The sequence below is a fragment of the Phoca vitulina genome, unplaced genomic scaffold (genome assembly GCF_004348235.1).
Source record: "Phoca vitulina isolate PV1807 unplaced genomic scaffold, GSC_HSeal_1.0 scaffold10, whole genome shotgun sequence".
Classification (NCBI taxonomy): domain Eukaryota; kingdom Metazoa; phylum Chordata; class Mammalia; order Carnivora; family Phocidae; genus Phoca; species Phoca vitulina.
Genome location: NW_022589713.1, coordinates 26,455,916 through 26,483,375, shown reverse-complemented (window position 1 = coordinate 26,483,375; position 27,460 = coordinate 26,455,916). Strand labels below are relative to the sequence as shown.

Genomic DNA, 27,460 nt, shown 5'->3' with positions numbered 1-27,460 from the left:
TAAATAAATAAAATCTTTAAAAAAAATTAAAAATTATCTATTTTCCCACTTAAAAATCATCTGAAACAGTTACTAGGCATTGAGTCAAAATGACTTTGAAATGTTGGATACAAGCAATACAGAAATTAGTGGCCTAGACATGATCCCAGGGCCCTGGGATGGAGCCCCACGTTGTGTTCCCTGCTCAGCGGGAGTCTGCTTCTCCCTCTCCCTCCGCCCCTCTCCCCCCCCCCCCCCTATGCTCTGTCTCCCAAAAAAAAAAAATCTTAAAAAAAAAAAAAAAACAAGCACAAAAGAAAAAAAAAAAAGAAATTAGTGGCCTAAAAATGTCTTCCCTCACTGATTATATATGGTTTTGCATCTGGAACTCATACTGTGGCAGGGCCTTGCTCTGTACCTGGTGGGCTCTCCGAAAACACCTGTTGCGTGACTAAATGAATGAATGACAGTGGGCCGACCTCCATGGCAGTTCTTGCAACTTTTCTTCAAGAGGTGGGATGCCTCTCTCAAAGGGCAGGCCCTGGGGACTGCGCATGGAATCACACCCACATCATTCCAGCCTGCACAGTTGGGCAACTGGAAGGCTCTTGCCGAAAGTTAGCATGATTTATTAAGGTCCCTGGAATCCCTGCATGAGACACGTTGCACAGAAAGAATCCTCTTACTCATACTTTCCCACTGCTGCCCCTCTCTTCAGCACTTCTTTCCAGCCTCCTCCCTCTCACGCTCTCGCGCTCTTGCTCTCGCTCTCTCTCTCTCTCTCTCGGGGGCACTGTGCTCTTTCTTTCCAGTTATTATGAGTCCTGCCTGACACATTCCATTTATTGACAGAAAGACAGATGGAAGGAAAACTTCCCTTCTATTTTTAAAAGCTGCTTCAAGATCCACATTTCTGATGTTGCCGATAGCTCTGGCATTACCATTTCATCTGGATAGAATTCTGTTCATCCAGAATGGAAAAGGGCCCACGCAGCCATTTCTAATACAGCTCTGGCTTTGAGAGTTTGTTTCTTACCTTAGACAGTGTTTGAGGCTTGAGATACTTGTATGTCCCAGGTGTCGCTTGATCGACAACAAGAATGAGGAAAACACACCCAAGACCCACCGCTTTGTGGATGTGTAAAATATAAACTGGCATTTATTTTTGTTTTAGCTCTTAAAACCAATTGTGAAATGAGAGATTTGCTGGAGGAAGACGTGGCTTGGAAATGATAAATGTGAGCAGAGAATACCAGAAAAGACTCATTAATTCACATGGGAGAGGAAGAGACACTGGGGGGATCAGCCTCTCCTCCTCCATCCCACGGCTCCCACGATGGGCTCTGGGCCAGAGAGGCGGTGCCAGGGCTTGTGAGCTACAGCCTGGGCAAGTGCAGGGCCGCCCACCCTGCACCTTCCTAGTCCCTCTCATACAGCCGCCCGTATAGAGCTGCCGTCACCAGGCCAGAAGACAGCCCCCTCTTCCTCAGGAAAGAGTAGTCATTCTCCCAGCCAAACTGATCAGGGGTTTCCAGGGTCATCCCTGAGGTAAGAAGCAGAGGAAAGACATAGGAAGTACTGAAGTTCCCCCACAGGTGAAACTCAAATCTCCCTGTGGCCTCTGTGATCTCCTGCCCACAGGTGTCAAAGCCAAGACCCCCACACTTGACCAGGGCGCAAGCTTGAACGTAGTAAGTGCCATGCACAGTGTGAAGACCATCAAAGACCCCCAGGGCGTACAGCTCCTTGGACAAAGTAGGCCTCTGGTAAAGCAAATGACAGCAGAGGCCATTTGCACAGACACGGAGGTAGCCTTCCCTTCCCCACACAGGGACCAGGGTGAAATGATCATACATCATCTCAGAGTGAAATGTGGGAGGAGCGTTCATGTTCCATTCAGTAGCTCTGTCACAGTGGACTTCCTGAGCATCCTTTTCACAGTATGGATCGCCTGCCAAGAGTTCTAAAAACTTACTATGGGATGGGTCCATTTTCTCCGTGGCGTTCTCTGTACCAATGAGACCCAGTGGATTTTTGGCTACTTGTGCAATTATAAGATGACCTCCGGAGCCTTCCATGTCATGGTGCCAAAAGGACTTCAGAGGGCTGTGTATACCACTTCCGGTCATCCCCAGAGATGGGTGGTGGATGTTAGCAGCTAGAAAGTTGATGCCAAAAGCAATGGCAAAAGCTCTCTGAATCTGAATGGCTGCCAAGAGTGGGAGCTGGTTCATCCAGGCAGTCGGGTACACGATGTGCTTCACCTCAGAGTCTCTGAGGAGAATAATGGCAGGGTCGAAGAACAATATATCGAAGCAGGTGAAGATGCCAAATTTGCCAGCAAAGGGCGTATCAAAGATGATGTGATCCACTTTGAGAGGGGCATCAAAAGCTGCCTCAAAGTAGAGGTTGTGTTTGCGGTAGCAGTCAACAAGGGTTCCATTATTGCTGAACACGACATTCGTGTTAAACTGGTATCTTCCATCCTTTGGGCACCCTGGGTCATTGCTATGACAAGGCTGCTTCGTCCCAAGATTGGCCACCACGAACATATCTCCCTTGATGGCCATACAGCTCAGGCGCTGGAGGACCTAAAGAAAAAAAAACAGTATAAATAAATGAATTTTTTAAATCCTACCTTTGTCTTATAATCTTAAAATAGAAAAGTACCTGTATTGTGTCTATAATATATAAATGGCTATCATAAATCAGTAAAAAAAACACTGCAGAAAATGTGCACAGGATATGAAGAGGTGATTCATAGAAGAACAGATATGAACATCTGAGAAGATACTCAACCAGATTAGTAACGACGAAATGCAAATTAAGATAATATCACCTTGAACCTTCATAAGATTGGCAAAAATTCAAAAGATTATTCTATCTTGCATTGACCAAAAGGTGGGAAAACAGGCACTCAGACTATTACTAGGGAAGTAAAGTGAAATAAAGATTTTTTGAAAGGGAAACTTGGTACTCTTCAAAATAATTTAAAATGTGCATATTCTGTAGCTGAGAAATTCCATTTCTAGGAATCTCACCTTACAGAAAAACTTGGACATACTTACGAAAACATGTGTACAAGGATATTCGTTGCAACATAATAGCAAGAGTTTTTTAAAAAGCATATAGCATGCTAAAAAAGAGGATGTCAATAACTACGAAATGTGTAGAAAAGAATATAGTTGGATGCACATCAAACTGTTGATGGCAGTTTCTGTAGGAAGCGAAGTAGGGTGATGGGTGGGGTGTGTGTAAAGATGGGCTTTCATTTTTTTTTTTTTTTACTTCTGATGTGATTCGTTTGTTTTCTAAGTGTATATTCATGTATTTCTTGTGTAATTAATAGAACAATCCAGAGATGAGTAAAGGCCCCATAGTACCAGACATTCTTTAACTGAATGAATATGTAGCGCAGAGAGTTTGGGGAGTCTGGGTTTCTGTTTTAGGATCCTAGGGTCTCCTTTCAGTCTCATTTACCATGCTTGGCTTTTGGCCCCTGGCTTGATTCATCTCTTCATGCCTTCAGCCTACTGAGGAGGAAGGCTGGGACCCTCACGTACCTCCGTGTCATTGAATCGGTGGGGCTCCAGGCACGGGTTCCACCTGACCAACCGGGGAGATGGCATGAAGTCCAAAAATGGGTAAACAGATGTTCTTGTAAAGTTGAATCCATGAATGCCATCTTCTGGAAACACTATAATCTGTACGCCCTGTAAGTCAAAAACATCAAAGTATCGCATGTTATCAGAGAACAGGAAGCCCCCCCCTTCTTTCATTTGTTCACTCTTTCGTTCACTCGTCTGACAGGCATCAAGCAGCTGTTCTGTGCCAGGAACCAGAGCTATAAAGAGGGCGGCTGGACTCTCCTCAGGGATCTTAGTCTCGGGGAAGCCGTCGCGGCCTAATGGTGAGGGAACACAGGGCTTTAGGAACAACCATTAACCGCACCTGAGGTCGTGTCAGAGAAGGAGGGAATGAGTGAAAAGGGAGCAGAAAGCGGGCATTTGCCGAGCAGACGGTCAGGAGGGGTGTGGAGTTCCTGATAGTGCAGGGGAGGATGGGACACAGTTCAGAGGCCTCCGATTCTGGGCTTCGTCACAGAGGGGGTGTCTCCAGTCCCGTGGTTTCCACTCATTGTGCATCTTAATCGGATGGGGCCCTTCTGAATAAAACACTGTTCAGGGGCGATGCTGGGTCCCACTCCTAAAAAGTCTGCTTCATTTGACTGTCAAAAGGTCCCCAGGTGATTCTTTTCTTTTTTTTAAGCTTTTATTTATTTATTTTGAGAGAGCGAGCAGGGGGAAGGGCAGAGGCTGAGGGAGAGAAAGAATCCCAAGCAAACTCCACGCTGAGCAGGGAGCCCAATGCAGGGATCGATCTCACGACCTGAAATCATGACCTCAGTTGGACGCTTAACCGATGGAGCCACCCGGGGGACCCTCCCCGGTGACTCTAATGCGCAGCCAAGTTTGGGACCCACTGGGCTGGTGGGTAAAAGTCTAGTGTGTTGATTTCGGCATAGAAATAAGGATTTGCTCTGACTTGTAGTTCTCCAACTGGGAATGAGGAGGCTCCCTTCGGAATTCTAACCACCACACAGCCTTTGTCCCACACCTGGAGACACCCTAGCCTCCCTGACAGTGACAGCCCGGGGCGCCTGTGACGTCTGCAGTAACCTGATGAAATCCAAACAAGTGGGGTGCCCTCAGCTCTCATCATCAGGGCCGCCTTCTCCTGCTGCTCTCCACTTACAGCTTAAAATGTCAATGTGAAAGGTGGAGGAGGAAGGCAGAGAAGGTATGAATAAGCTAAAATAAGAGGCAATTTGAGTCACTTATTTCTGGAATGCACTGCAAACTTTATATTTTTTCTGGTTAAAAAAGCTTCGAAAGTTTAACTGTAGGAAACTCAGAAAACAAAATATTAGTTAATATTAGTTTAGTTTTTCATTTTTTCTCTGTATAATTGAGATAATAAGTTATTTATTATAAATAATAAAACAAGACATGTTCTCCATCTTGACTTTTCTCGCTACCTAGAACGTCAAGACCACACAGGTACCTTCAGAAATATCATTTGCAATGGCCACATTCTATTTAAGAGGCCACCCCAAGTCATCCTTTATCAGTGGACATCTGTCTGTTTTGTTCCCAACTTACGGTGAGCGTCTGCATTCAGGGGGCTCAAAACACTGAATGAGTGTTGTTCACAAATCTTTGGATCTCTGATTATTTCTTTAGAATGAAGTCTTATAAGTGAAAATACTGGCTCAAGGATATGAAGAGTTTTCAGTTCTTTACACTGCCAAACAGCTTTCCAGAGAGATGATGCAAGTATATACTCCTTCCAGGAGACTGTGAGATTGGTCATCTTATAGCACCTTGTAAAGCAAAGTCATTGCAAACTGGGAAATGAAGCAAGATGAAGAATGTCTGCCTTCCTAAAATATGCTAGGGTACTGTTTAACAGGCTCAAGGATTATTTATCTAGTGAATGTATCACTGTTTGGCTTTGTTATTTAATAGAAGATCACCTCAAAGATGATAATTGCATTGCCCTGTAGGATTTTAGCCAGTTTTGTATTGATTCGCAAATTCATTTCAACATTCATTTGACTGATACCCTTCTGTTCCTCAAATGCTCTTTTGACCAGCTTTACCATCTTACTGATTTCTTTACTAATCAATGAGTTAAATGACAGCTTTGACCCACGGCCATCCTATATTTGTATTAGAGTCATGTTTTTAACTTCTTGAAAATTATCCTTGGACAAATGTTTTCCTTTATTAAAAACAAAACTCTGAGAACATTGAATGGTTCCCTTGGACAATAGCACTTAAATTATGTATACATATTAGATTAATACTAAGGTTAAATTGCATTTCCTGAATGCATATTTTCCAGGAATGAGAAGAGGAACCAAACCTGAGCCAGGGCAGAACTTTGGGTCTGATGTAATTACCACTCCATCTAGAAAGCAATTAGCACTCCTGATAAATGAGCAATTTTCTGAAAGACCTCGATGAGATCAAGAACTCATTAAGACTACCACCAATGCAGTTGACTGACCAGCCTAATATCTTAAGTTGGACTCTTGTCCTTCCCCAGAAATCTCTCTACCAAGAGAGAAATACTTCCGTTGGCTTGTTCAGGAACCCCTGCCGTCCAGCCAGTTGGATAGAAGCGTTTGACACAGCCTTGGCATCAGCGTGTCTTAGAAGTTGCTTTAACACACACAACCACACAAGGAGCCGAGCTGTCTGTAAGCACTAAAAATGATCAGATCAACAGCTTCATCCCTGCCCTTGGACCACACACAGAAGGGACGATGCCTTGCAGCCGGCCTGGGTTCAACAAGAACATGGCATAGGTTTCCTTCGGGGGAAGGTTATCGAAAGGCAGGGAAATACTACAGTCGCGGCCTCTGGGGTTCGGTACGGCATTTGCAAATGTCTTAGAACGGTCTTATGGACAGGATGGAGGAGCAAGAGGAGGTTGATGTCTCAGCGCCATGCAAGTAACCTCCTCTGCACAGAATGCTCTGGAGTGGATCTGTGTCATCCAGAGGTCTGAGGACACAGCCTGGGATTCTTTTACACTGACTTCAGCAAAGACATCAGTGAGGTGTGTATCGAATGTGTGAATGACGTGAAGGCAACTGATAGGTAGGATGTCAGTAAAGATCCCCAAATAGCCCGACAGGCTGGAATGATGACATTTCACAGCATAAATGTGAAGTCAGGCGCTCAGGTTAAAGACATGAACTTCGTAAGTACAGGATGGCAATTGGCAGCATGTGTGTCTGTGTGTGTGAAAAAGGCTCGGGGGTGTGAGTGGACAGCAAATGCCTTATGAGTCCACAGTGCGAGGTGTCTACCAACAGTTCTCTGGGGACAACGTCTCACACGGGAACGGTGCTAGACCTCCTGCACCCTGCCCTCGTCAGACAGACTAGGGAGAACTTTCCACAGCTCTGGGCACACAGAGAATCTGGAAAGTCTTTGGTGGAAGGGCTATATAGCCGGGGGGAGAGATGCCAGGTTTGGGGGTGGGGGGCTGGGTCATGACGGCCGTCCTCAAATCTGAGGAAGACGGGCGCGCTGCGGTAAGGCCCTCAGTCGGCTCTGTTTAGCTTGGAGGACAGAAGGATGGGAGGCAGCTGCAGGGAGGCCGACTGTTCGTTGAACAGAAGTCCCCACTCTCTCATGAGACAGTGAGTGCTGGGCTACAGAAGCCGTTCAAGGAGATACTGGATGTGGGGCTTTGAACAAGAGAGGAGTGTCTCCCATCAGAAGCAGCTGGACCAGGTCTTTAAGTTCCCTTCCAATATTAGTTTTATAAATGTGTATACTTTTTAAAAATAGCCTATAATTTTACACACACACACACACATAATGGGTTAGAATTTTAAAATGCAGCACTAGAGAGTGGCTGTCCCGGTAACCCTGACCGCCCTGAACAAAGACAGGACTGCTTGGGGCCGGGCCTGCTGGCCTCACCCGTTCCGGCCTCGAGGCTCACGGACGAGGGAGGTTGTGCTCACATGGGCGTTACCTCCTGTCAGGCAGGGCAGGGCCTCCTCATGCAGCAGCGCTTGGGCTCCCCACCACCAGGTGAGAATCCAAACTTCCCTCTGGTTATGGGTTTCCCAACAGGGCACTTTCTTGCGGTCACATCTGGCACCCACATTTTCCCCTGCGCCCCACCCTTCCTGGTGGGAATGGCACGTGTGGGCCAAGCAGGAAGCCTTCACAAAGGCTGGCACCGACCGCCCTTTGTCCATCTCCGTCATGTCTGCACTGAGTTCTCAGCCTGTTCGTGGTCTGGAACAGGGACCAGAAACAAGCCCCAAATAATCTGAAGGTGACAAACAGCAGTCCTGCAGATGCCTACTATTTTCAGTGCCTCAGAGAGCATCAGAGACCCTCATGCCTGGTAGTTTCCAGATTTTTCTGTGCATGGGAATCCACTGGAGAGCCTTAAAAAAAATCCCAGTGCCCAGCCCACAACCCCCTCCCCTACCCCTTGCGCGACTCTGCGGGTATGAGACCCAGGCACCCACTGCGCAAGCAATCCGTCTCTGCACAGCCACATTGAGAACCAGGGATCTACTCCGGGCTTCTCGGACATGAGGTGAAAAGCAGCACCTGGGGTATAATGTCGATGGATGGATTGACTCAGCAGGTCGGGGGCGGTACCCAAATTCTGCACTTCTCACAGGCTCCCGAGGGCTGCCCCGGCGGGCTGGTGCATGGACCACTGAGTCCCAAGTCCCTGGCCAACTGACTACTCCCGCTCCGCTTTACCAGCTGCACTAATTTTCCAGAGGGGCTGCAGGAACCACCGACCGAGCTGCCCTGTTCTCCTAGACAAGCCGGTGGGGGTCCACCCTGGAGCATTTCTTGCCTTTTGGGCTGCGATCACCACTTGCTGTTCATAGATGTCGAGGTTCTGGTTCATCAGCTCCAAGGCCTGCTGGCGGCTCATGAGAGCCAGAGGGTCGGGAGTCAAGATCGACTGGTGCTCGTACACGGCGGCCATGTAGTGTTCAGCCTCATGGTGACCGGCCACGCGGGGCTCCTCGGCGTGGACTCCCATGGCAACCACGGAACAGCCACAGAGGAAAAGAACAAGCTGGAGGCCGGCCCCAGACATAACGCAGACTGTAAATCTGGAACGTAAGGAGGCAAGGGGAAAACAGCTGAGTAAAGAATCCTGCCAAGAATGTAACTTTTGCAGCTGTGATTTATTAGTCCCAGCAATTAAACCTACCCGCCTGATACTGCAGCTCAAAGATTTGTTTCATGTGCCTAATAAAAGTATGTGTTTCTCTCCAAACACGTAGCGAGCTACATTTAAAATGGCTCGCGGTGTGAATCTGGTTTTAGAACGTTTCCAAAACAGACCCAGTGTTTGCCACGATTTTCTTACCCAGGGTTCAGCAAAACGCCAGCATGTTACCACTCGCCTTCCTAGCCATGCACTGAAGTTTTAGGCAAGAATGATTACTGTGTTTATTTTACATAATTCTGGGACATAGTCCACATCCCACCACCTGCCCTCTCTAACACAAGCACGTCGGCCATCTACACCAGCCCTGATCGTCGTGATCCCAATAACACAGCTCGGCTTTCCTGGCCATAAAAATCCCATGGATTAAAATTCTCCCAGCCTTTCTTTGGTCAGTAATGAATATAAAGGGTAAGTCCTTCTTAGCACAGCATTCTTTATTTGGTGCAGAGAAGCTGCGGACTTCTCCTTAAATGCCAGGATCTACTCTCTGCTATGCGAAGGTAAAAAGAAGTCTCCCAATCAAAGCACTTTTTTCCTCCTCCCTGAATTTACAATTATCAGTGCACATCATCACCTTCCCAACCTCTATCTGCAATTCCAGAACTCTTGCTCCAAAGCCTAATCGCTTGGAAATAAAATCCTTCTGCAGTGATAAAATGCAATTTTCTAGAAAATAAGCTATAATTTTCTAGAAAATATACTAGACTTTTCTAGAAAGTAAACTCCGCTTTGTAGGTGCTACCATAAGAGATTAGAAGTAAATTAGGACACTGACAATGACACTTCTTGCCGTTTTTCCCAAGAACAGGAGTTTTTATTTCTAATAGTTGTGCGTTACAGCAAATAGTCCAATTCCGCCTTGAAAAGCAGCCTGGCCTCCCGGCTGGATGCCCTCCCCCCGACACGCAGATTCTCCAGGGGCTGTGCCAAGGCCGGGCCGCTTGCTCTGTGGAGAGGTTCTGGGGCTGACCAAGTGCCCAGGAATCCGGATTAAACATCAAGATAACAGAGACGAATCAAGGAATCCTATCACTGCTTTTTAAAAAGACAGCGACACCCTGTCCAAGTCTGACTCATAACTCCCGTGTTTGCATTTTAAAACCAAACTCTCCAGGCCGCACATTTCCTCTTATTTTGCTCTTAAAAGTTCCAGAAACAAAAATAGCCACAAGTATTTTCAACAACGGAACAAGGACGAGGGATGCTCAGTCGGGATCCTTGTAAAAGCAAACGCTTCTCAGGCAGAGGAGGGCCCATCCTGCCTGCCTCTCTCACACTGTTACTTCTCGTCCCAGGGAAAAAGTGCACCACATACCAAACCCCGGGACTTGCTGCCATTCATCTGGGACACTGAACAATGTCTGAAGATTAGAACAAGGCGCCTTTGAGTAAGCAGTCATGAGTTTTTGAGTAGGAAACAAAAGTATAATTGATAAGCTCTCTTATCTGAGTTTTGCCTCTGAAGACCAGCAAGGAATAATTTTAACAGTCTCGAAATCTAGTATCCATTCCCCCTCTGGCTCCATAATGATGATGATGGGGAGTGGCCTGCGGGGGGCGGTTTCATGTTCAAAGACACATTCCCTGTAGTTCTCAAGTATTAGGCAGTGGCCGCACTAAGAGGTGGGGAGACTGAGGCTGGGGGTGGGGAGAGTGGTGCGAACCCGTGCCCGGTGGAGCCAGGTGAGGAGTTCCTGGGCCCAGAGCGTCCCCGTTCTCAACTAAGAGCGGTGTGTCACCGATTTACCTGGGGACAGAGAACATGTGTTTAAAGTCTCAGGACCTGCCACATAGTGAAACCAGGAAACTGTGGAGCCAGCAACATACCACATTTCTTTCTGTTTTGAGAAAATAAAATTTAGATTATTTACAAAAGGTGCCTGGTAGGAGAGCTGTAAATGGCAATCATTTGTGTGTGAACAAAGGTGGGTCGATAATAAGAGGTTAGGCAGATTCTACCAGGTATTCAGGCTTGAAAGAAGCAAGCTTAATGAGCTAGGAGAGAAGGAGTAATTATAATAAAAATAGCTACAACAGTTTGCCCTTCCTGAAGAGTGGGGAAATAGCAGCCAGTTGAACCAAATTGGCTAATGCCGGCTTTCCCTCTTTATTTGGCACTGCACGAATGTCTCAGAAAAACACAAACAAGGCCCAAGGAAGGGACTTCGAAGGGCATACCAGGTGGGGGGGGGGGGGGCAGTTTTCATGGGGCAGGACATCATCATCCAGACCTGGTTTCCAGGGGTTACCAGGGGCTGGCTCACAACAGAAAGCACAGGCAGGCTGGGGTGTGGGGGCTCCCTGGGAACAAGAAGGTTCTGGAAGTCCTGGTGTTCTTGGAAACCCAGCAACAGATCTCTCTTTAGAGCTGGTCCAGGACCTGGACCATAAACAAAATGGTGAGTAGAGGTGTATGCTCAGCCTGAAGAGGTAGATACACACCCTCTTCCATTGGAGGGCACTTGACAGGCAAGCTCAAGCTGCAGGACAGGCTGGCGCGAAGGCCCCACCTAGGTGACAATGTGCCTCCATACCCTGGTTGGTCCACTCGGCTCACCACAACCCTCTGAGACGGGGGCACGGCCCACGGGGTGCCCCGAGTCCCCCTGCCAGGAAACAGCAGAGCCGGGAGGGTGCTCACTTCACACATCCACGGCACCCCCGACTGTGAGCCAGACGCAGCAGAGGTGTCGGGGTACAGCCCTGAGCAAGCCGGCCCTTCCTCAGCTAGCCCCCCGCTCAGGATGGATGGGGAGATGGGCCGCGATCAAATCAATCCCTAGGATGTCAGACGGCAGCAAGTGCAGAGGAGAAATAAAGGCAGGGAAGGGGCCGGGGAGGGCCTGGCCTGGGTGGGGGACAATTTTAAACACGAAAGGCCTCAGTGAGGTCTGCCAAAGGTGAGAGAGGAGGCCATGTGGATGCCTGGGGGGAGTGTTCCAGGCAGAGAGAACGGCTGGGTCAGAAGGTCCAAGTGGGAACTTGCTGAGTGGCTTCAAGAAACAGCAAGGAGAGCAGTGGGCTGGAGCCCAGGGCAGAGGAAGGCAGCAAAAAATGGAGTCAGAGAAAGAGCAGGGCCCACTCCCTGGTCTCTCACACCTCCCTGCACTTGCCCTGTCCTCTCCATTCTCCTCCTGCTGGAACAGCCCATGAGATCCAGTTCAAGTGTAAGTCAATCACGACACTCCTCTGCTCAAAGTCTCCCAGTGACTCCCCACTTCATGCAGAGGAAAAGCCACAGACCTTATAGCATGCCAATAGGCATGATCCAGGAGGCAGGAACTCATTGACAGGGTGCGGAGAGATTTGCTGGAGTGACATCTTTAAGCACGCATCCTGATCTTTTAACTGCCCCAGAGAAGACCCTGCTTCTCATTTCCCCATGAAAAATATTCCTCTGACCCTAATCCTGGTCAGGAAGATTCTTGTGATCGGTGAGAAAAAGAAATCAAAGTCTAAATTACATGGCAGTCTATTTTGTGGAAATTTGGTAACATGTCAATCACCAGTTATTTTTATACACGTGAACTTTTATTTCCACCCTGCTAAGTGATTCATCTTGATAACTAGCTGTATTTCCTTCCTTGCCATATTATTACAATAGTATCTTTTGCAATAAAATGAAAGGATTATTATTAAGATGCTCTTAATAAGATAATTTCAGAGGCAGGTATACACATTTAGAAATTTATATATAGAATTATTGATCATTTTCATAAAAGATCTTGTCATTCTTTACTTGTCAGGGAGAATAACAGTCCCATGACTGGGAAAGGAGGCAGGAAAAAGCAAAGGAAATGGCATATCCTGTGGAACAAAGCCGGAGGGACCTGCCAAGTCGTTAAGGAACCAGCACGGTCTATGTTTCTGTGTGTATCTGACAGAATGCCCCCAAAGACATTGTAAGGTTCCAAATGGTTTAAAATTTATTCTCATGAAGGTCGTGATATCCTTGTCTAGATTCTTTTACATAAGGAGAAATAATGTCCAATCTCCACCTAATTTATAGAATCTGAATTTAAAGAAATCCCAAAAGAGACCTTTTATTTCCTAGAAAGCCTCTTGTTTTCTGGTTCTCCCCATCTGCTGCTGCTAGTCGTGAGCTCATCCGTGACTGGCCCCTGGAATAGGAAGCCCCACAGCGGTCTTAGCTTGGACAGTTTTATGCAAACGTATCCACTGACAAGACTTTGAAGGCTCCATCGGAAATGTCAAGTGTAAACACTTGTGAGTGGCAAGTGATGATAACGTCAAGAGTCAAACCTGAACTCAAAACAGCGAATAAATTACCCGGTCCTCTGAACTGACCTGCTAAGTTGTGATTTCACTTTTTTAAAAATTCCACCTATTATTTTAAAAAAAGAGAGTGACATACAGAAGTGTAACTTTGGACCAGACCTTTGATGAGGGCCTATTTCTGTCTCGTTGACTAGTTTATCTTAGGACACCAAACGAGCAACTGAAGGATCATGACACTTGAACCTAACTATAAATCATCTCTTTTCCTCAAATGGGAAATACCTTCATAATTTAAGTCAAATAAAACTTCTCCCTGAAATGCCCAGGTGTTTAATGCAAGAAGGCACTTTCTTTTTTTTTATTTAATTTTATTTTATTATGTTATGTTAGTCACCATACAGCACATCATTAGTTTTTGATGTAGTGTTCCATGATTCATTGTTTTCGTATAGCACCCAGTGCTCCATGCAATACATTCCTCATTTTCTTGCGTGGACAGAAAGAGCCCCAGCGGAGACCTAGTCTAGAGGTGCACCACTGCCACCGTGTGGACAAACTGAGGATCATCAGCCCAGGTCGGTTTGCTCTTCAGTAACACAGAGCAAAGTGATTGTTAAGCAGTAAATGTACGGTGTTTTTCCTCCGTTCCTTCTCCTTTTCATTTATAACACTTCATCTATCTCTTTTACAGTGGAAAAACAGAAAAAAAATAGATTTTCTCAGATGTGGGCCTCATGAAAGCTGTTTTTTATTTGCCATGCTCCCAGGACCTAGGGCATCTTCTGTATTCACAAGTTCTAAATTTGTTGCGATTTCTTCTCTCACAGTGGTACACTCCACAGGGTGTGATTGGATGTGCAGAGTGACACAGCCCATCCACACAGTGACAGGCAGCACAATGAACGGGGAAATCTAGCCGAGTTAAGGGATCTATAAGGACAACATTTCATATCGACGCCACATTGCATTTTACATGTTACATGCTAACATTTTCAAATCATTTTAACATCCATTATTTCAGTTTATTTTCCTGTTGCATAAAGCAGCGAAAGCAAACAGTAAAGTTCTATTCTCATGGCGAGGGAAAACTCCAGCACTAGTTAGTAGTGACAATAGAGTGGAAACCAGGTCCCCCGGCTCCTGGTCCAGCCCTCCCAGCACATGTTGAAGAACTGGGGCCATTTATCAGTCAAACCTTCAAAGACCACTGGGCAGACTTCAATTTAGCTGCGGCAGAAATAAGAGATTCACGGTAGCACTCACAGGGGAGATTCCAGGTGGTCAGACCACAGCAGGGAGCTCTCGAATGCGAGCATGCCTTCAGAGTCACCTGAAGGGCTGGCCCACACAGATCCCTGTGCCCCCATGCCCAGAAGTTTTGATTCAGCCAGTGTAGGCCCGGGCCTGAGAATCTGCATTTTCTAACAAATTCCTAGCTGACGCTGATGCTGATCCTCCCGGCATGGGGTCACACTCGGAATGTCGCTGGGCTAGAAGTTAAAGGCACAGAGATCCCATATTCTGACTCCTATCTTTCCCTCACGTCAAAGACATGAGTCTGAACCATCACCTTTATTTCCCGGGTGCCTCCCCAATAGGGTGGATAGAATTTGGGCTGATTTCCAAGTGTTTCCACCATATTTAGTGAAAATAAGCAGCAAAGTATTTAAATGCTCAAACCAAAGGAAAAAAACCTCCCCCAAACAATTAGGTCCATGTCAGCTCAAGGATTCAGTGCTTGTCCTTAGTCTTAACAGGAACATCATCGTAGAACCAGGTTGTTACTGGTTTTCCTTTGTTTAAATAAAGGTCCTGATTTTAAAAGAATAAAACAAGGGCAACAGATAGATATTTTGTAATATAAATAGAGAAGCCATCTCTACATTTAAATTATACATTTATAGATAAATACATAGGTAATCTGAAAAATCTCCTATGTTCCACAAAAATGTGTCGGTTTCCTTCTCAGAAACGTTATCTGAAATGCTTAGGGGTCAAAACTGAATCACTGAGGATGGAAGTCTTAAACTGTGGTCCCGAGTTTGACCGGGGAGCAAGGAAAGAGCCAGAGAAGGCTTCCTCCGCTGCCACTCAGTCTTCAGAGAAAAGGATGACGGGGCCACTTGCAGCCACTCTGCTCTTCTGGAGTATTTATAGCTTCCAGTGAGGCTTCCCCTTCTTCATCCTCCAAGAATGACCATCAATTTCTCTGAAATGAGCCTCAATGACTGTCAGCATGGCATTGTTTTTCAAAGCCCTTGGGAAGTTTCTCCTCCATTTCCTTGTTGGAAACTAGAGTCATTGGAGGAACCATGACTCTAGTCCATGAAGACCTGAAGGCTGGACATCTAGGAGAAACACACCCAGTGCATGGAAAACATGATGTCCCAAAACCACAGGTCAAATTTTTCCAGGGAGATGTGCTCAGGAATGTGGGCAATGGAAAGGCTCTTTGTGATCATTAAGTGTCTGGACACAACATCTCTAAGGCTGGAGCGGGTGAAACATCACCATAAGTCCATCCCCCCTGTGCTCTTAGGTGCCAGTGCTCAGGAGTGAAAAACCAGATCCCAGGACCGACACGATGGTGGCGGTGCCCTGGATGCAGACCATGAAGAACAACGGGAGGAGTGCTACGGCCAGGGAACCAGGTTCCCCAAGGCAAAAGAACAATCCTTCATAAAATAGCCTGGAAATACTGAAAATGAATGATAGTAGGAAATGTGAAAGAAACAAGAACAACAACAAAAGCTAAAGCAAAACACAGCACTAGACAAAAACATGCCAAAGCCCACTTACTTTCTCCCGTGGAGAAGCCAGGAGGACGCACAGCCAAGATCACCGAGAGAGGAAGCAGACGGCGGGCAAACGGGTCCAAATGCTCTGGGTCCTGAGGAGCTAGGGAGGGTACTCTTGTTGTTGTTGTTGTTGTTGCTTTTTTAAGATTTTATTTATTTATTTGACAGAGAGACACAGCGAGAGAGGGAACACAAGCAGGGGGAGTGGGAGAGGGAGAAGCAGGCTTCCTGCTGAGCAGGGAGCCCGATGCGGGGCTCGGTCCCAGGGCCCTGGGATCATGACCTGAGCCGAAGGCAGACGCTTAACGACTGAGCCACCCAGGCGCCCCTAGAGAGGATACTCTTGACACGAGCACGGTGGGAACGTGTGGGTGACCCACAGCATAGGCAGGTGGTCAGTGGTATTCAGTTAGAGGGCAGTGCACAGTGAAGTATGACAGTGACCTTCCGGCCTATTCACTAACTTGGCTGTCTTCTCCACCCATGGTATGGCAAAGGTATAGAGAAATGGTCAGCATCTCCACTTTTCTCTCTCTTCCTGGAGGCACCGAGGGGGTTTGTTTTCGTCTGCTTTGGTTAGATCGGTAATTACATGTGTGCCTCTGGCAAAGGTCCCAGCCCGGCCACAGCTGCATACTGGTTACTAACCCAAGTCCCGTTGCCTGATGCCCTCCAGACCTGCTGGAGGGCAGACCTCCGACTGGCCCTCCTATGTCCTGCAGCTTTACTTGGCATGAGGGTCCAAGTCTTCCAAGCGCAGGGCTTTCTGAGGCTGGCGGAAGTGTGGAGTTGAATGGGAAGGTCTCAGACTCTTCCATGATAGGCTGGTGCTACATTCCTCAGCACTAGAGGCAAAGCAGAGAAGAGTCTAGCACTTCTTCGGAAAGAGATTACTCCTAAACTTGAAGGGGACCAATATCCAGAGCGAGGATTTAACCCAAATTGATTTTGTCCAAAAGCCTACATTCTTTTTATGTTACTGCACTCAAAACAATGGGAGGAAGCATTTGATTGAATAAGTGACATTGGGATGACTGAATTACAAGCAATTTTTTAAAAAGATTTTATTTATTTATTTTAGAGAGGAGAGGGAGAGGGAGTAGCAGGTTCCCTCCTGAGCAAGGAGCCCGATGTGGGACTCAATCCCAGGACGCTGGGATCATGACCTGAGCCGAAGGCAGATGCTTAACCAACTGAGCCACCCAGGCACCCTGAATTACAAGCAATTTGGAATTAAGTTTAAACATCTTAGGCCATATACAAAAATAAACTCAAAATCAAGAGTTAACTATTGAATGATAGGAAAACTGGCATAAATTAGAATCTGATATCAGATACTTGATTAAACCACTTTCTAAAATTTGAAGCTCAGTTAACATAACAGAAGAAACAGACTGACAAAAATTTATATGGAAAATATAAACATCAAGACAACAGTTATAAACAGGCAATGAACAGGAACACATTTAAATGAGAAGAAAACAATCATAAACAAACACTGAAAGATTTTAAACTTATGTACAAAATAAACATTAACTGGTACTATTCCAAGGTATTAAATTTGAAAAAAAATTAAGGTAAACTAGTAAAGTGATAATGAATAGCAATTTTTTACTGGGGGAAAAAAAGGTTGAGAATTCCTTTTATGAATTACTTCTCTGTAAAGTCTACTTCTGGAACTTTATCTTAGGAGTTATTCCAAAAACAAGTTAGTTGAAATGACAGCATACCATGGAAGTAAAGAATACAGGCTTTTGAGTTTCAACATATCCAAGTTCAAATCCTGGCTCTGATTTACTCATTTCATAACCTTGAGTAGGTTATTTGTAATAACTAAGCTTCCGTTTCTTCATCTCTAAGTCAGAAATGAAAATATCTGATGTAGGGGCACCTGGGTGGCTCAGTCGTTAAGCGTCTGCCTTCAGTTCTGGTCGTGATCCCGAGGTCCTGGGATCGAGCCCCACATCGGGCTCCCTGCTCGGCGGGAAGCCTCCTTCTCCCTCTCCCGCCCCCCCTACCCCGCTTGTGTTCCCTCTCTCGCTGTCTCTCTGTCAAATAAATGAATAAAATCTTTAAAAAAAAAAAAAAAAGAAAATATCTGATGTAAAGTACTTAGTGTTCAATAAATGGACGCCAGCTAAAACGGAAGAATGACTCCCAACAGGTGAAAGTTGGAAACAAACAATATTCAATATGAACAAAGTTATGAAAATTAATGTGTATAAACCAGGTGGAACATTAAGCAAACACTGAAAAGACAGTAATGAAGACTCTGATGATGGACCATATTTAAGACGTGCTAAATAGACATAAAAATGTTTCTATATTTACAATGAGAATAGCTAAATAAAACATGTACACATGTGAACAAAGACTGGAAAAGAATGTGAATTAACAAAAGCATGGCAGGTCATCTTATGGGGATTTAAAATGTTTTCTTCAACGTTACCCTGTTTTGCCAATAAATGAAAAACATAAAAAAAAAAAATAGACAGCTGAGACTTCTGGTGTATAGTTTGGCATACAAGGAGCCTAGCAGTAGCCATCCTATTATTAATAAGCCAAAACCTGAACGATCTGAAAACCAAAAAGTCTTAATGATTTCAGAGAACTGAGGTCAAAATTAGAGAGACAGACAGGTGGACTCAGAGGATCACCACTTAACTGGAGCAGCAACCTCCCTGGGAACAAGGACTAGCACAGGAAACCTTAAACTGTAACTGACAAACTTTGGAGGCTCCAGGCGGATCAGCCGGAGAGTTAAACACTTCATGAGGGCCAGGCTTTGGTGAGTTTTTCCTCCAGGAGCTCTACCAGGTTCTCACGGTGAGCACTGGGAAGAAATCTCGTGTTTCGGCATGGAGAAGGGGAAAGTAGCGAGAGCATTCTGTTCTTCACACGGCCTGCCCTCAAGAGAAACTGTTTCACCTGAGCTAACCGATTAAGGTTGTATCAGAACCTTACTAACCCCAAGGAAGGGCAAATACCCACCTCAGGCCTCCTCTCGCCATCCTGTGAACTTGTGAAGTTCACAGTCCGAGGCACAGGCTCTCTACGAGACTACCCCAACTCCAATACCCAAGTCCACTAGGCTGACGCTGCGGGAAGAACTAAGAGGGTATCTGTCAGAACAATCAGCTTTCCCTAAAGCCCTGCCCAGTGACTTCATTTAAACTGCTCTGGCCCCCAAGGGACTCACGAGCGCTCCCAGCTACAAGGAAGGCTGGCAAGAATGCTGCATTACCGGGTGCCTGGGTGGCTCGGTTGGTTAAGCGACTGCCTCCAGCTCAGGTCATGATGCTGGGGTCCTGGGATGGCACCCCACATCAGGCTCCCAGCTTATCAGGGAACCTGTTTATCCTGCACCACTGCTTGTGTGCTCTCTCTCTCTCTCTCAAATAAATAAATACAATAAAAATGCTGTGTCACCACCTTGAGTAAGATCAAGTTTTACCAGATAAAATACCGGAAAACCAAACTTTCATTGATGATATGATTATCTACAAAGAAACCCAAGAGATTCTATAAGCAAATTAATAAGAAAATACAGTAAAATACTTAGATTTAAGACCAACATATGAAAGTTAATTGCATTCTAATACAGAGGCCCCCTAAAACTAGAAAATGCAAATAAATAAAAAGCAAGGTACTTAGGAATAAATAGAATAAGTGTAATGAACTATTTTTATGGAAAGACATTAAGGAAGAATAAATGGAGAGATATGCTTATGGCATAGACTCAAATAATATAAAGACTCAATAATATAAAGACATTGCTCTATCCAAATTAATCTACAAATTCAATATAATTCCATTTGAAATCCCAAGGAGTATTTCATGGAACTTGATAAACTGATTCTATAACATGTATGAAAGAGAGTAAGGCCAAGAATAGATCTGGTAGGCAGAATAATGGCCCTTTAAAGATGTTCACATCCTGGGGTGCCTGGCTGGCTCAGTCGGTTAAGTGTCTGCCTTTGGCTCAGGTCATGATCCCAGAGTCCTGGGACTGAGCCCCGCATCAGGCTCCATGCTCAGCGGGAAGCCTGTTTCCTCCCTCTCCCTCTGCTTGCCGCTCCCCCTGCTTGTGCTCTCTCTCTGTCAAATAAATAAATAATATCTTTTTAAAAAATTGCCTAACTTAAAAAAAAAAAAAAAAGATGTTCACATCCTAATCCCCAGAACATGTATGTTGGGTTATATGGCAAAGGGGAATTAAAGTTGCTGAAGAGCTGACTATAAAATGGAGAGATTATCCTGGATTATGTGGGTAGGCTCAATGCAATCACCAGTGTCTTTATGAGTGAAAGAAGTATAAGAAGGAGAAACAGACAGGTTTTGGCCTGATATTGCTCCCCTTGAAAATGGAGCCAAGAATGTGGGAAAGCTCTAGAAGCTAGAAGGAACAAGACACGGATTCTCTCTTAAGGCCTCCAGAAAGGAATGCAATCCTGCCGATACTTTAATATTATCCCAGGGAGACCCATTTCAGACTTCTGAACTATGAACTGTAAGATAATAAATTTATGTTGTTTTAATTTAAGTTTGTGGTTATCTGTTATAGCAGCATAGGACACTAATTACAATAGACAAGACGGTTTCAAAAGAACAAAGTAGAAGGACTTTCCTACCAACATAAGACTTATTTTAAAAATATAGAAATTAAGATAGTGTAGGATTGGTGTTGGGATGTAAAAACAGCAGATTCCAGAGACAGACCATATATATATATGGAAACTTGATGTATGTCAGAGGTGACATTATGGATGAGAATGAACTATACCATAATGGACAACGGATATTTTGGGAAGTTTTTAAAAAAGATTTTGTTTATTTATTTGAGAGAGAGCTAGAGACTCTAGCAGGAGTGGGGAGAGAGGTAGAGGGAGAGGGAGAAGCAGACTCTCCACTGAGCAGGGAGCCCAACGTGGGGCTCGATCCCAGGACATGACCTGAGCCGAAGGCAGACGCTTAACCAACTGAGCCACCCAGGTGCCCCTTTTTAATGTATTTCTTAAGCTCAGGGCTGGGTACATATGTATGTGTCAATCCCTGTTCCTATTCATGTGTCTGAAAAATGTCATAAATGTTAAATATAGACACATTTTAAAGTGACTAAAACAATAAATCACAGGTAAGCTCCAAAGAACTCAAAGGTTATGATACAGAAAGAAGTTAAAGAGCTTAAGCTCTTCATCGTGAAGCTGTCCCTCACCTGGGTTACACCCCAGCAGTTCAACTCAGAGCCCTGGGAATCAGTCAGAGATTCTGCCCTAGAGTGGATTCTTTGTTTTGCTGACACAGCAAATGGATCATGTTTGGTACAATTTAAAAAGCTAAAGGAAGCGGCTGTAATGAAGGCTAACGGCCACACAGAAGAAACACGAAAACAGAAACATTTAACCCCGGGTACCATGTTTCCTAGGTGAGAGCTGCTGCCCCCTCCCCCAGGGGCCGCCCCGCAGTGTGGCGTTCTATCATACGGAGAAATACTAGAGTACGGTTTCTAAGCCCTTTCAGATAAATCTCTCATGTCCTCAGAGCATGACATACAGTTGTACCATCTCTGGTGCACTTTATACGAAGTAAACATGTTTCTTAGTGATTTAATGATCGCTGATGCCAAACTACCCTAAATTTAAATTAAAAAAAGCAAAAACAAAAACAAAACCACAACCAAACACACAATGGATGAAGATAGGCTAAAAGAGGGACATAATGTTTCTTCAGTTTCCCGGGGGTGCTTCCGGATCCAGCTCTGGGTCTGGCTGGCCACTAAAATGTGGACCAAAGGTGCTTGCCTGTCCAAGCCAAGGGCAGAAACCCAAACTTTCTCTAGGTCCCAGGACAACTGGGAAAAACTCCCAGCGCCAGGCCCCTGCTAAGAGGACTTCAACCTGACCCTGACACCTCAATAATAAAACTGCTTTCCACTGGTTTTGCTTCAAGCCTATTTCTGAGCTTTGGTACTTTGCAGTCCATAAATTTAGCTAGAGGCAAACAAAATCAATTTAACCTATTTTACTCAAAGAACCATTTTATTATATATTTTATTTTCTGCTGTTCATATTAATGTATTTCTTCCAGCACATTTCCTGTTGTAGTATTCGATGTTGGTTTTAAAAATAGTGTTCTACATAGATTTCCCTTTTTTGTTATTGTTGCTTGCCTTTTGATGGTATTTAAGATACTTGGTTTCAGTTTTCTCTTCTTTTATTTCAGCCAATTTTCTTTTCTTTTCAGCCATTCTATAATATATCACAAATAACCCTAATTCATTTCTTCATTTGATAACCACTTTCCATCTTGATAAAATATGTTTGTGAGATAATTTCTCACAGGTGCAGCTGGTGTTATGTGCTTTAAATAATCACAAGGATTTTTAGTGTCGTTGTTAGTTTACTGAAATTAAAACACACTATCCTAATTTGGGGGCCTCGGGAGTTACTATGACCTTTAGAAGCCAATGAGAACAAAGGCAAGAGAAATGCAGCTTAAATTAAATTAAATCTCTGTACGGCTTGCAGCCCACTGATAGATCCCGGAGACATGCACAGTGGGACCCTCCTCAAGGGACTCAGGACCGCCTTAATGTCTTCGTGTTTATGTTTTACTAAAGAGTAAAAATAACCTTATCTTAACAGCAGCTAGCCCCTCCTCCAAGGTCCTAAAAGCCTTGCTTCAAAATTCCTTAGGAACTTACTTTATCTCTATCCCCCCCCCCCCCCCCAAACTTAAAAGTATGTAATCAGTCACTCCTCACAATCCCGGGGCAGCTCTTCCAGCCCATGGGTCCTGTCCCCATGCTTTCAGAAAATCACTTGCACCAAAAACGTGTCAAGAATTCTTAGCTATTCGCTCTTGAACCCAAACCTCTTCCAAATTTCATCACTCTGGCGCCCAACCTGGGGCTCAAGTCTTTTCATCGGAACTCTGAGCCTCGGTGCAAACTTGAAGAGTAGAGTAATTCCTCTTCTCTTGCCTTTACTTTCATTTCAGAGGCTTTTCAAGGAGTGTGCTGGCTCTTACTTGAACACTTTCACGTCGATTGCTCAGGCTGCAATCCTCTAGCCCTTTGGGGAGGGACTCTTTGGGGAGGGAAAAGCCTGCCTTTCGGCTAGAAGTTAGTACCCCAGCCAGAATGGTAGTAAGACCCAGAAACTTGAGGCCCTCTCTTTATTCCTGCCCTTTTGTTTGTTTTTCTTTATTCCTGTCCTTAGGCTTGAGACAGCCTCCTAAGTCATGAGGACGCCTGCCAATCTTAAGACTCCCATGTGAGGTTTCTTCCTCATTGGTCTAATGTGATCCCCTTCACATCTCTGGGTCTAGCCGCTTCAGGCCAGAAACTAGTACCTGATTGAATCAAAATCCCATTGGGGACCATTTCCTAGGGAAGTCGGCTATAAGGACTACAAGTGTTGGAATGTTGCTTAGATCATGATGGATTTCTATTTTACTGTTTTTCATCAATGTTCCCTACTAGTTAATGAAGTTATTAAATTGGGTAATTTCCCCTTGTAAAACTTTTCTGGTGTTTCCCATGGGTTAGAAATGGCAGGTTCTTCACAGCACGGCAGGGCATGGTATTTTGGTCAATTCACCGGCACCCGCTTGTAGTCTAGAATGCAATGGGGAAGCGAGGGGACACAGGCAATCCCTCCTATGGGGCCTTTACTTTACAGCAGGGACGGTGATCAATGGTGATTTTGTTGGAGGGATGCCTCCAGTCACTTGAACACCCGGAACCCCTGACATATCCTGTGTGGGACACCACCCAGGAGTCAGGAGCGGTTTTTGATAATGGACCTTCTCTAGGCTTCTTCGGTTCCCAAGGACTTTCCCATGGCATGCCTTTTAACCCACTGGAAACAATTTGGGATTGCAAAATTTAAGAAAGAACTGATCTTCTTTTCTAACACTGCATGGCCTCAATATGATCTACCAGACCTCTTCTGGTAGGAAACAAGGCAAACCGAACTGAGGTACCCTATGTTCAGCCTTGAATGGCCCTAAATCAGGACCCGATCTAAGGACCTCTTGCAGAATGTGTCTGGCCACTGATGAGGCTGATAAACTCCCTCCCGATATACTGGATTAATGTCTAAATAGGCCTCCTCCAAAAACCCCAGGTTGCTGGAGGAAACACAGGCCCTCCCTAATGAAGGGGATATTGACTCTCTCTCCCTGTTCCTCCCAACAGACTCAGGTTACTTTAGTTGTACACTTTGATGACTGTCTCTCCTGTTTAGAGAGCATATTATCATTACGTTAGCCTTGTCTTTTAAAAAAATTAGACTCATTCCTTCTTTGACCTCCTTCCATGGACAAATAAAAGCAAACAAAAAATTCCAATAAAACATCCAACAAATAAAATTCCATGTCTACCACCAATGAAAGTAATAAAGAATATGGTTAATGCTTACAAAGTCTGCATGGAAGGGCCTTGGGTAAATCACGGAAGAATCCTATAATCACAGTTGGATTGAAAGGAGTTGCTCCCAGTGCTGGCTAATCCTGGGGAGGAGGACCATCATCACTTCTGCTCAATCATCAGACCAAGTGAGCAGTGGAACACTGCACCCTGAACCAAAGATATAAAGGTGAAAGCAAGTTTAAACAGTCTCATTGACTTTTCCCTTCGCTAAAGGACAAAATCCAGTCAGTTGAGAATTTATCCTTTTTGCAAAACCAGTTAATGTGAATTCAGGGGATCTGTTCCAGTTCATAGTATAGTTTTCACCACACTTTATACAGAGTGCTTTTGCTCGTGATTCTTTTGACACAGAAGTAGACACAAGGCCCACCAACTGACTAACCATCTACACAGTCTGTGGTGGCAATGTCAAACTAGCCTTGAACCTGTGAATCCAAACTAATCAACAGTATGACTCTGGTAACAGGTAATCACACATTTAATTGTTAACTGATGCCTCTAGCAGAGGTATAGAGCTAGTGGTTCCAAGACAGGCTGCAAATCAAAATAACGTAGCAGCTTTAAAAAAATACAGGTGCCTAACTTGTTCTAACACACTGATTTAGAAAATACGGTGTAGGGCCCAAGCAATTATATTTTTAAAAAGTTTTCCAAATGATTCTGATGCAATGGGAGTCGAGACTGTCACATAGGTATTAATATAAACAATACTACACGATAGGGGAGCTTGGGGTCGATGCTTCTCAAACAGAGACAGGAGACAAAAAACAGGACTACCCAAAGCCACACAAAGAACACTTTGCATATTTCTGGAATGTCAATTTCACTTGACAGGTAGTTTAAAATGTCATTTTTATTTTGGGTGGTGATTACATAGGTACATGCAATTGTCAAAATTTATTTAACATTTAAGACCTGTACATTTAATTGCATGTTCATTTTACCTCATAAAAAGATATTTATATTAAAATATGGATATACTTTGGAGTGGAATGCAAGATTTGCATTTATGTTTTAGAGGAACTCTGAGCCATCAAAGAAATCTCCCTCTTTGATGAGCTGGCTACCTTACACAGGCTAGTCCCCAAATCCAGAGAGGCCACTATTACACACTCTCTTCTGTTTAGGGTGGGAGGTTAGGGCTTGAAATGCTGAAAGGAAGACCTTTTGGAGGGGCCCAGGACTATGGTTTGAAAATCTCTGGGCTTAGAAATCCTTTCACTTCCAATGCTTTTCATTCGTCTACCCATGACCCACTCCCCTCTTCTCTCTACTTTCCATATATTACTTGTCTTTTTGCTTTAAAACGCTCAAAATCCTCAAAAATTTAAAGTCACTCTTTGCTGTGGAGATGGTTTAATGACTCGGAGGCTACATCCACAGAAATCATACATTGCAAGCATCTTTTTCCCCTCAAAAATGCATGGTGTTTTGTGTTTTTTTTATTTTATTTTTGAGCCACCCCAGCGCCCCTCAAAAATGCGTTTTAAAAGGTTATCAACTACAGGGACTGGTCGACAGGGACTGAACCTAAGAATTGCGAAAACCCACATTCCCTGATTTTGGAAAAGACAAGAACGGAGGGTGAGTGGAGAGGAAGAGTGGGTGAGTAGCAAGAGTTAAAGAAAACAATGGTCTTTTACTTTTAACTAGGTTCAGGGGCGCCTGGGTGGCTCAGTTAGTTAAACATCCAACTCTTGATACTAGCTCAGGTCTTGATCTCAGGGTTGCGAGCTCACGCCTGGCTAAAATAGCTAGGTTCAAGGGTTCCTCTTTGTCTCCGGTAGCCTAAAAGTACAAGTTTGGGATTCTGAGAAATGGTGTGAGCAGTTTACTTTCTGTCTCTTGCTTATAAATTCGGTGTCATCTATAATATTGGGGTAAAGAGTACACCCGTTTATGGATTTAATTAACGTGCACTAATTAATTACTATGTTTCACGAACTGCATAGTTGTGAAACTTCTTCCCAAAGTTACAAAAGCGTGTATAAACCAAAAAGCACGTAGCAAACGTCTGGGACTCAATAGGCGCAGAAACACAACACGACCCAAACACAACTTTGCACTACGCTAGGCTCCACCCAGCCCACCCGGGTCCCAGCAGCCTTTGCGACGCCTGCCCTCGACCCCTAAACCATGGGGAGTGGGCAACGGGGGGCGCGCGCCACGCCCCCTTCCACTCGCGCTCCTAGCCCTCCCGCTGCCCCACTATGCGCATGCGCCACTCGCCTTCGCAGGTCCCCTGACGGCTCCGGACGGTAATTAGAGGGGGCGAGAGGCCTCCGAGGTTTGGCCCCTCACCTGCTTGGCATAGGCCGTGGACTCCTGCTAGTCCCGCCTCCTTCCGACGCTCTGACCCGGCGACTGGAGGAGCTGGGCAAAGGGCACGGTTCTGATTGGAGAAGGAGTGTGTTTACCCTGCGAGCCGACTAACTTAAGCCCCGCCTTTTCCTTCCCGCTGTTATTTTAAAGCGGTTGGTTGCTTTCCTTTTGTCAGTCAGAGGACGGGGCTTCACAATTGGCGTGCGGCTGCCTCCTGTTTCGCCGGGTCACTACGGGTCAACTTGTTGACTGAGAGAGTACCTTGAAATTTTAGGTGGAAGATGTGGGAAAGTACCTTCGCCGAGCGTAGCGACAGAAGCGAGAAGCAGGTTTCTGGTGCTGAAGTCATCGCCCAGGCCCTGAAAACCCAAGTATGGTGACTCTCCTGCAACGAAAGGCTCCTACGGAAGCCGGCAGGGCGCGGAGACGTTGTCCGCAGACTCGGAGAGCGCTAGGGTGGGACCGGGGAGGTTTGCGTTGAGGCTTTCCTTTTAGCGCCGCGGGAGGGAACGGTGTGGCGGGGGTCCGGGCGTTTACTCCTCTGTTCTTGGCCCCCAGGATGTGGCGTACATGTTTGGCATCGTGGGCATCCCAGTGACCGAAATCGCCGTTGCGGGGCAGAAGCTGGGCATCACATATGTCGGGATGAGGAATGAGCAAGCCGTAAGTATGGACACTGGGAGCCAAAAGCGTTTTTGGGAATGATTGCTAATAACGGCAAATATTCATTGCAGATGCCCAGCCCTCACCACTGTTCAGTACTTCACACGTGCCAATGACGACAATCCTATGAAGCAAGAACTTCGGTTAATCCTAGTTGACAGATGAGGAAAGTGAGACACGGAGAGGTTAAGTAATTTGCCCGAGGTGATAGTTGGTAGCGGCTGAGCCA

The 27,460-nt window shown here is 45.3% G+C and overlaps 2 protein-coding genes across 9 annotated transcripts in view; one reads left to right on the top strand and one right to left on the bottom strand.

Moving 5' to 3' along the window:
- Positions 1-308: 308 nt before the first annotated feature.
- On the bottom strand, positions 309-26,560 carry BTD (biotinidase). 3 transcript variants are annotated; one of them, XM_032408735.1, is made up of 6 exons: positions 24,236-24,389; positions 16,461-16,657; positions 15,814-15,912; positions 8,389-8,653; positions 3,543-3,692; positions 309-2,570 (listed from the first exon to the last, which is right to left on the bottom strand). In XM_032408735.1, exons 2-6 carry the CDS (start codon positions 16,628-16,630, stop codon positions 1,398-1,400), a joined length of 1,857 nt encoding a protein of 618 aa, XP_032264626.1. In that variant the 5' UTR covers positions 16,631-16,657; positions 24,236-24,389; the 3' UTR covers positions 309-1,397. The 3 variants fall into 3 exon arrangements, with proteins under 3 accessions (XP_032264626.1, XP_032264628.1, XP_032264627.1); XM_032408737.1 differs by lacking the exons at positions 15,814-15,912; positions 16,461-16,657 and adding an exon at positions 26,476-26,560 and having other exon boundaries at positions 24,236-24,393; XM_032408736.1 differs by lacking the exon at positions 16,461-16,657.
- Positions 26,561-26,753: 193 nt separating this feature from the next.
- Positions 26,754-27,460, top strand: part of HACL1 (2-hydroxyacyl-CoA lyase 1) — a 50,901-nt gene continuing 50,194 nt past the window's right edge. For 5 of the 6 annotated variants that reach the window (XR_004300093.1, XR_004300094.1, XR_004300092.1 and 2 more), the window contains exons 1-2: positions 26,754-26,939; positions 27,127-27,231. Coding sequence is in view for 2 of the 6 variants with exons in the window: in XM_032408739.1 (XP_032264630.1) it covers positions 26,850-26,939; positions 27,127-27,231 (195 nt within the window). In the remaining 4 variants the exon portion in view is untranslated. Of the gene's footprint in view, positions 26,940-27,126; positions 27,232-27,460 lie in introns of those variants that run through there. The other variant, XR_004300095.1, reaches the window with a different exon arrangement.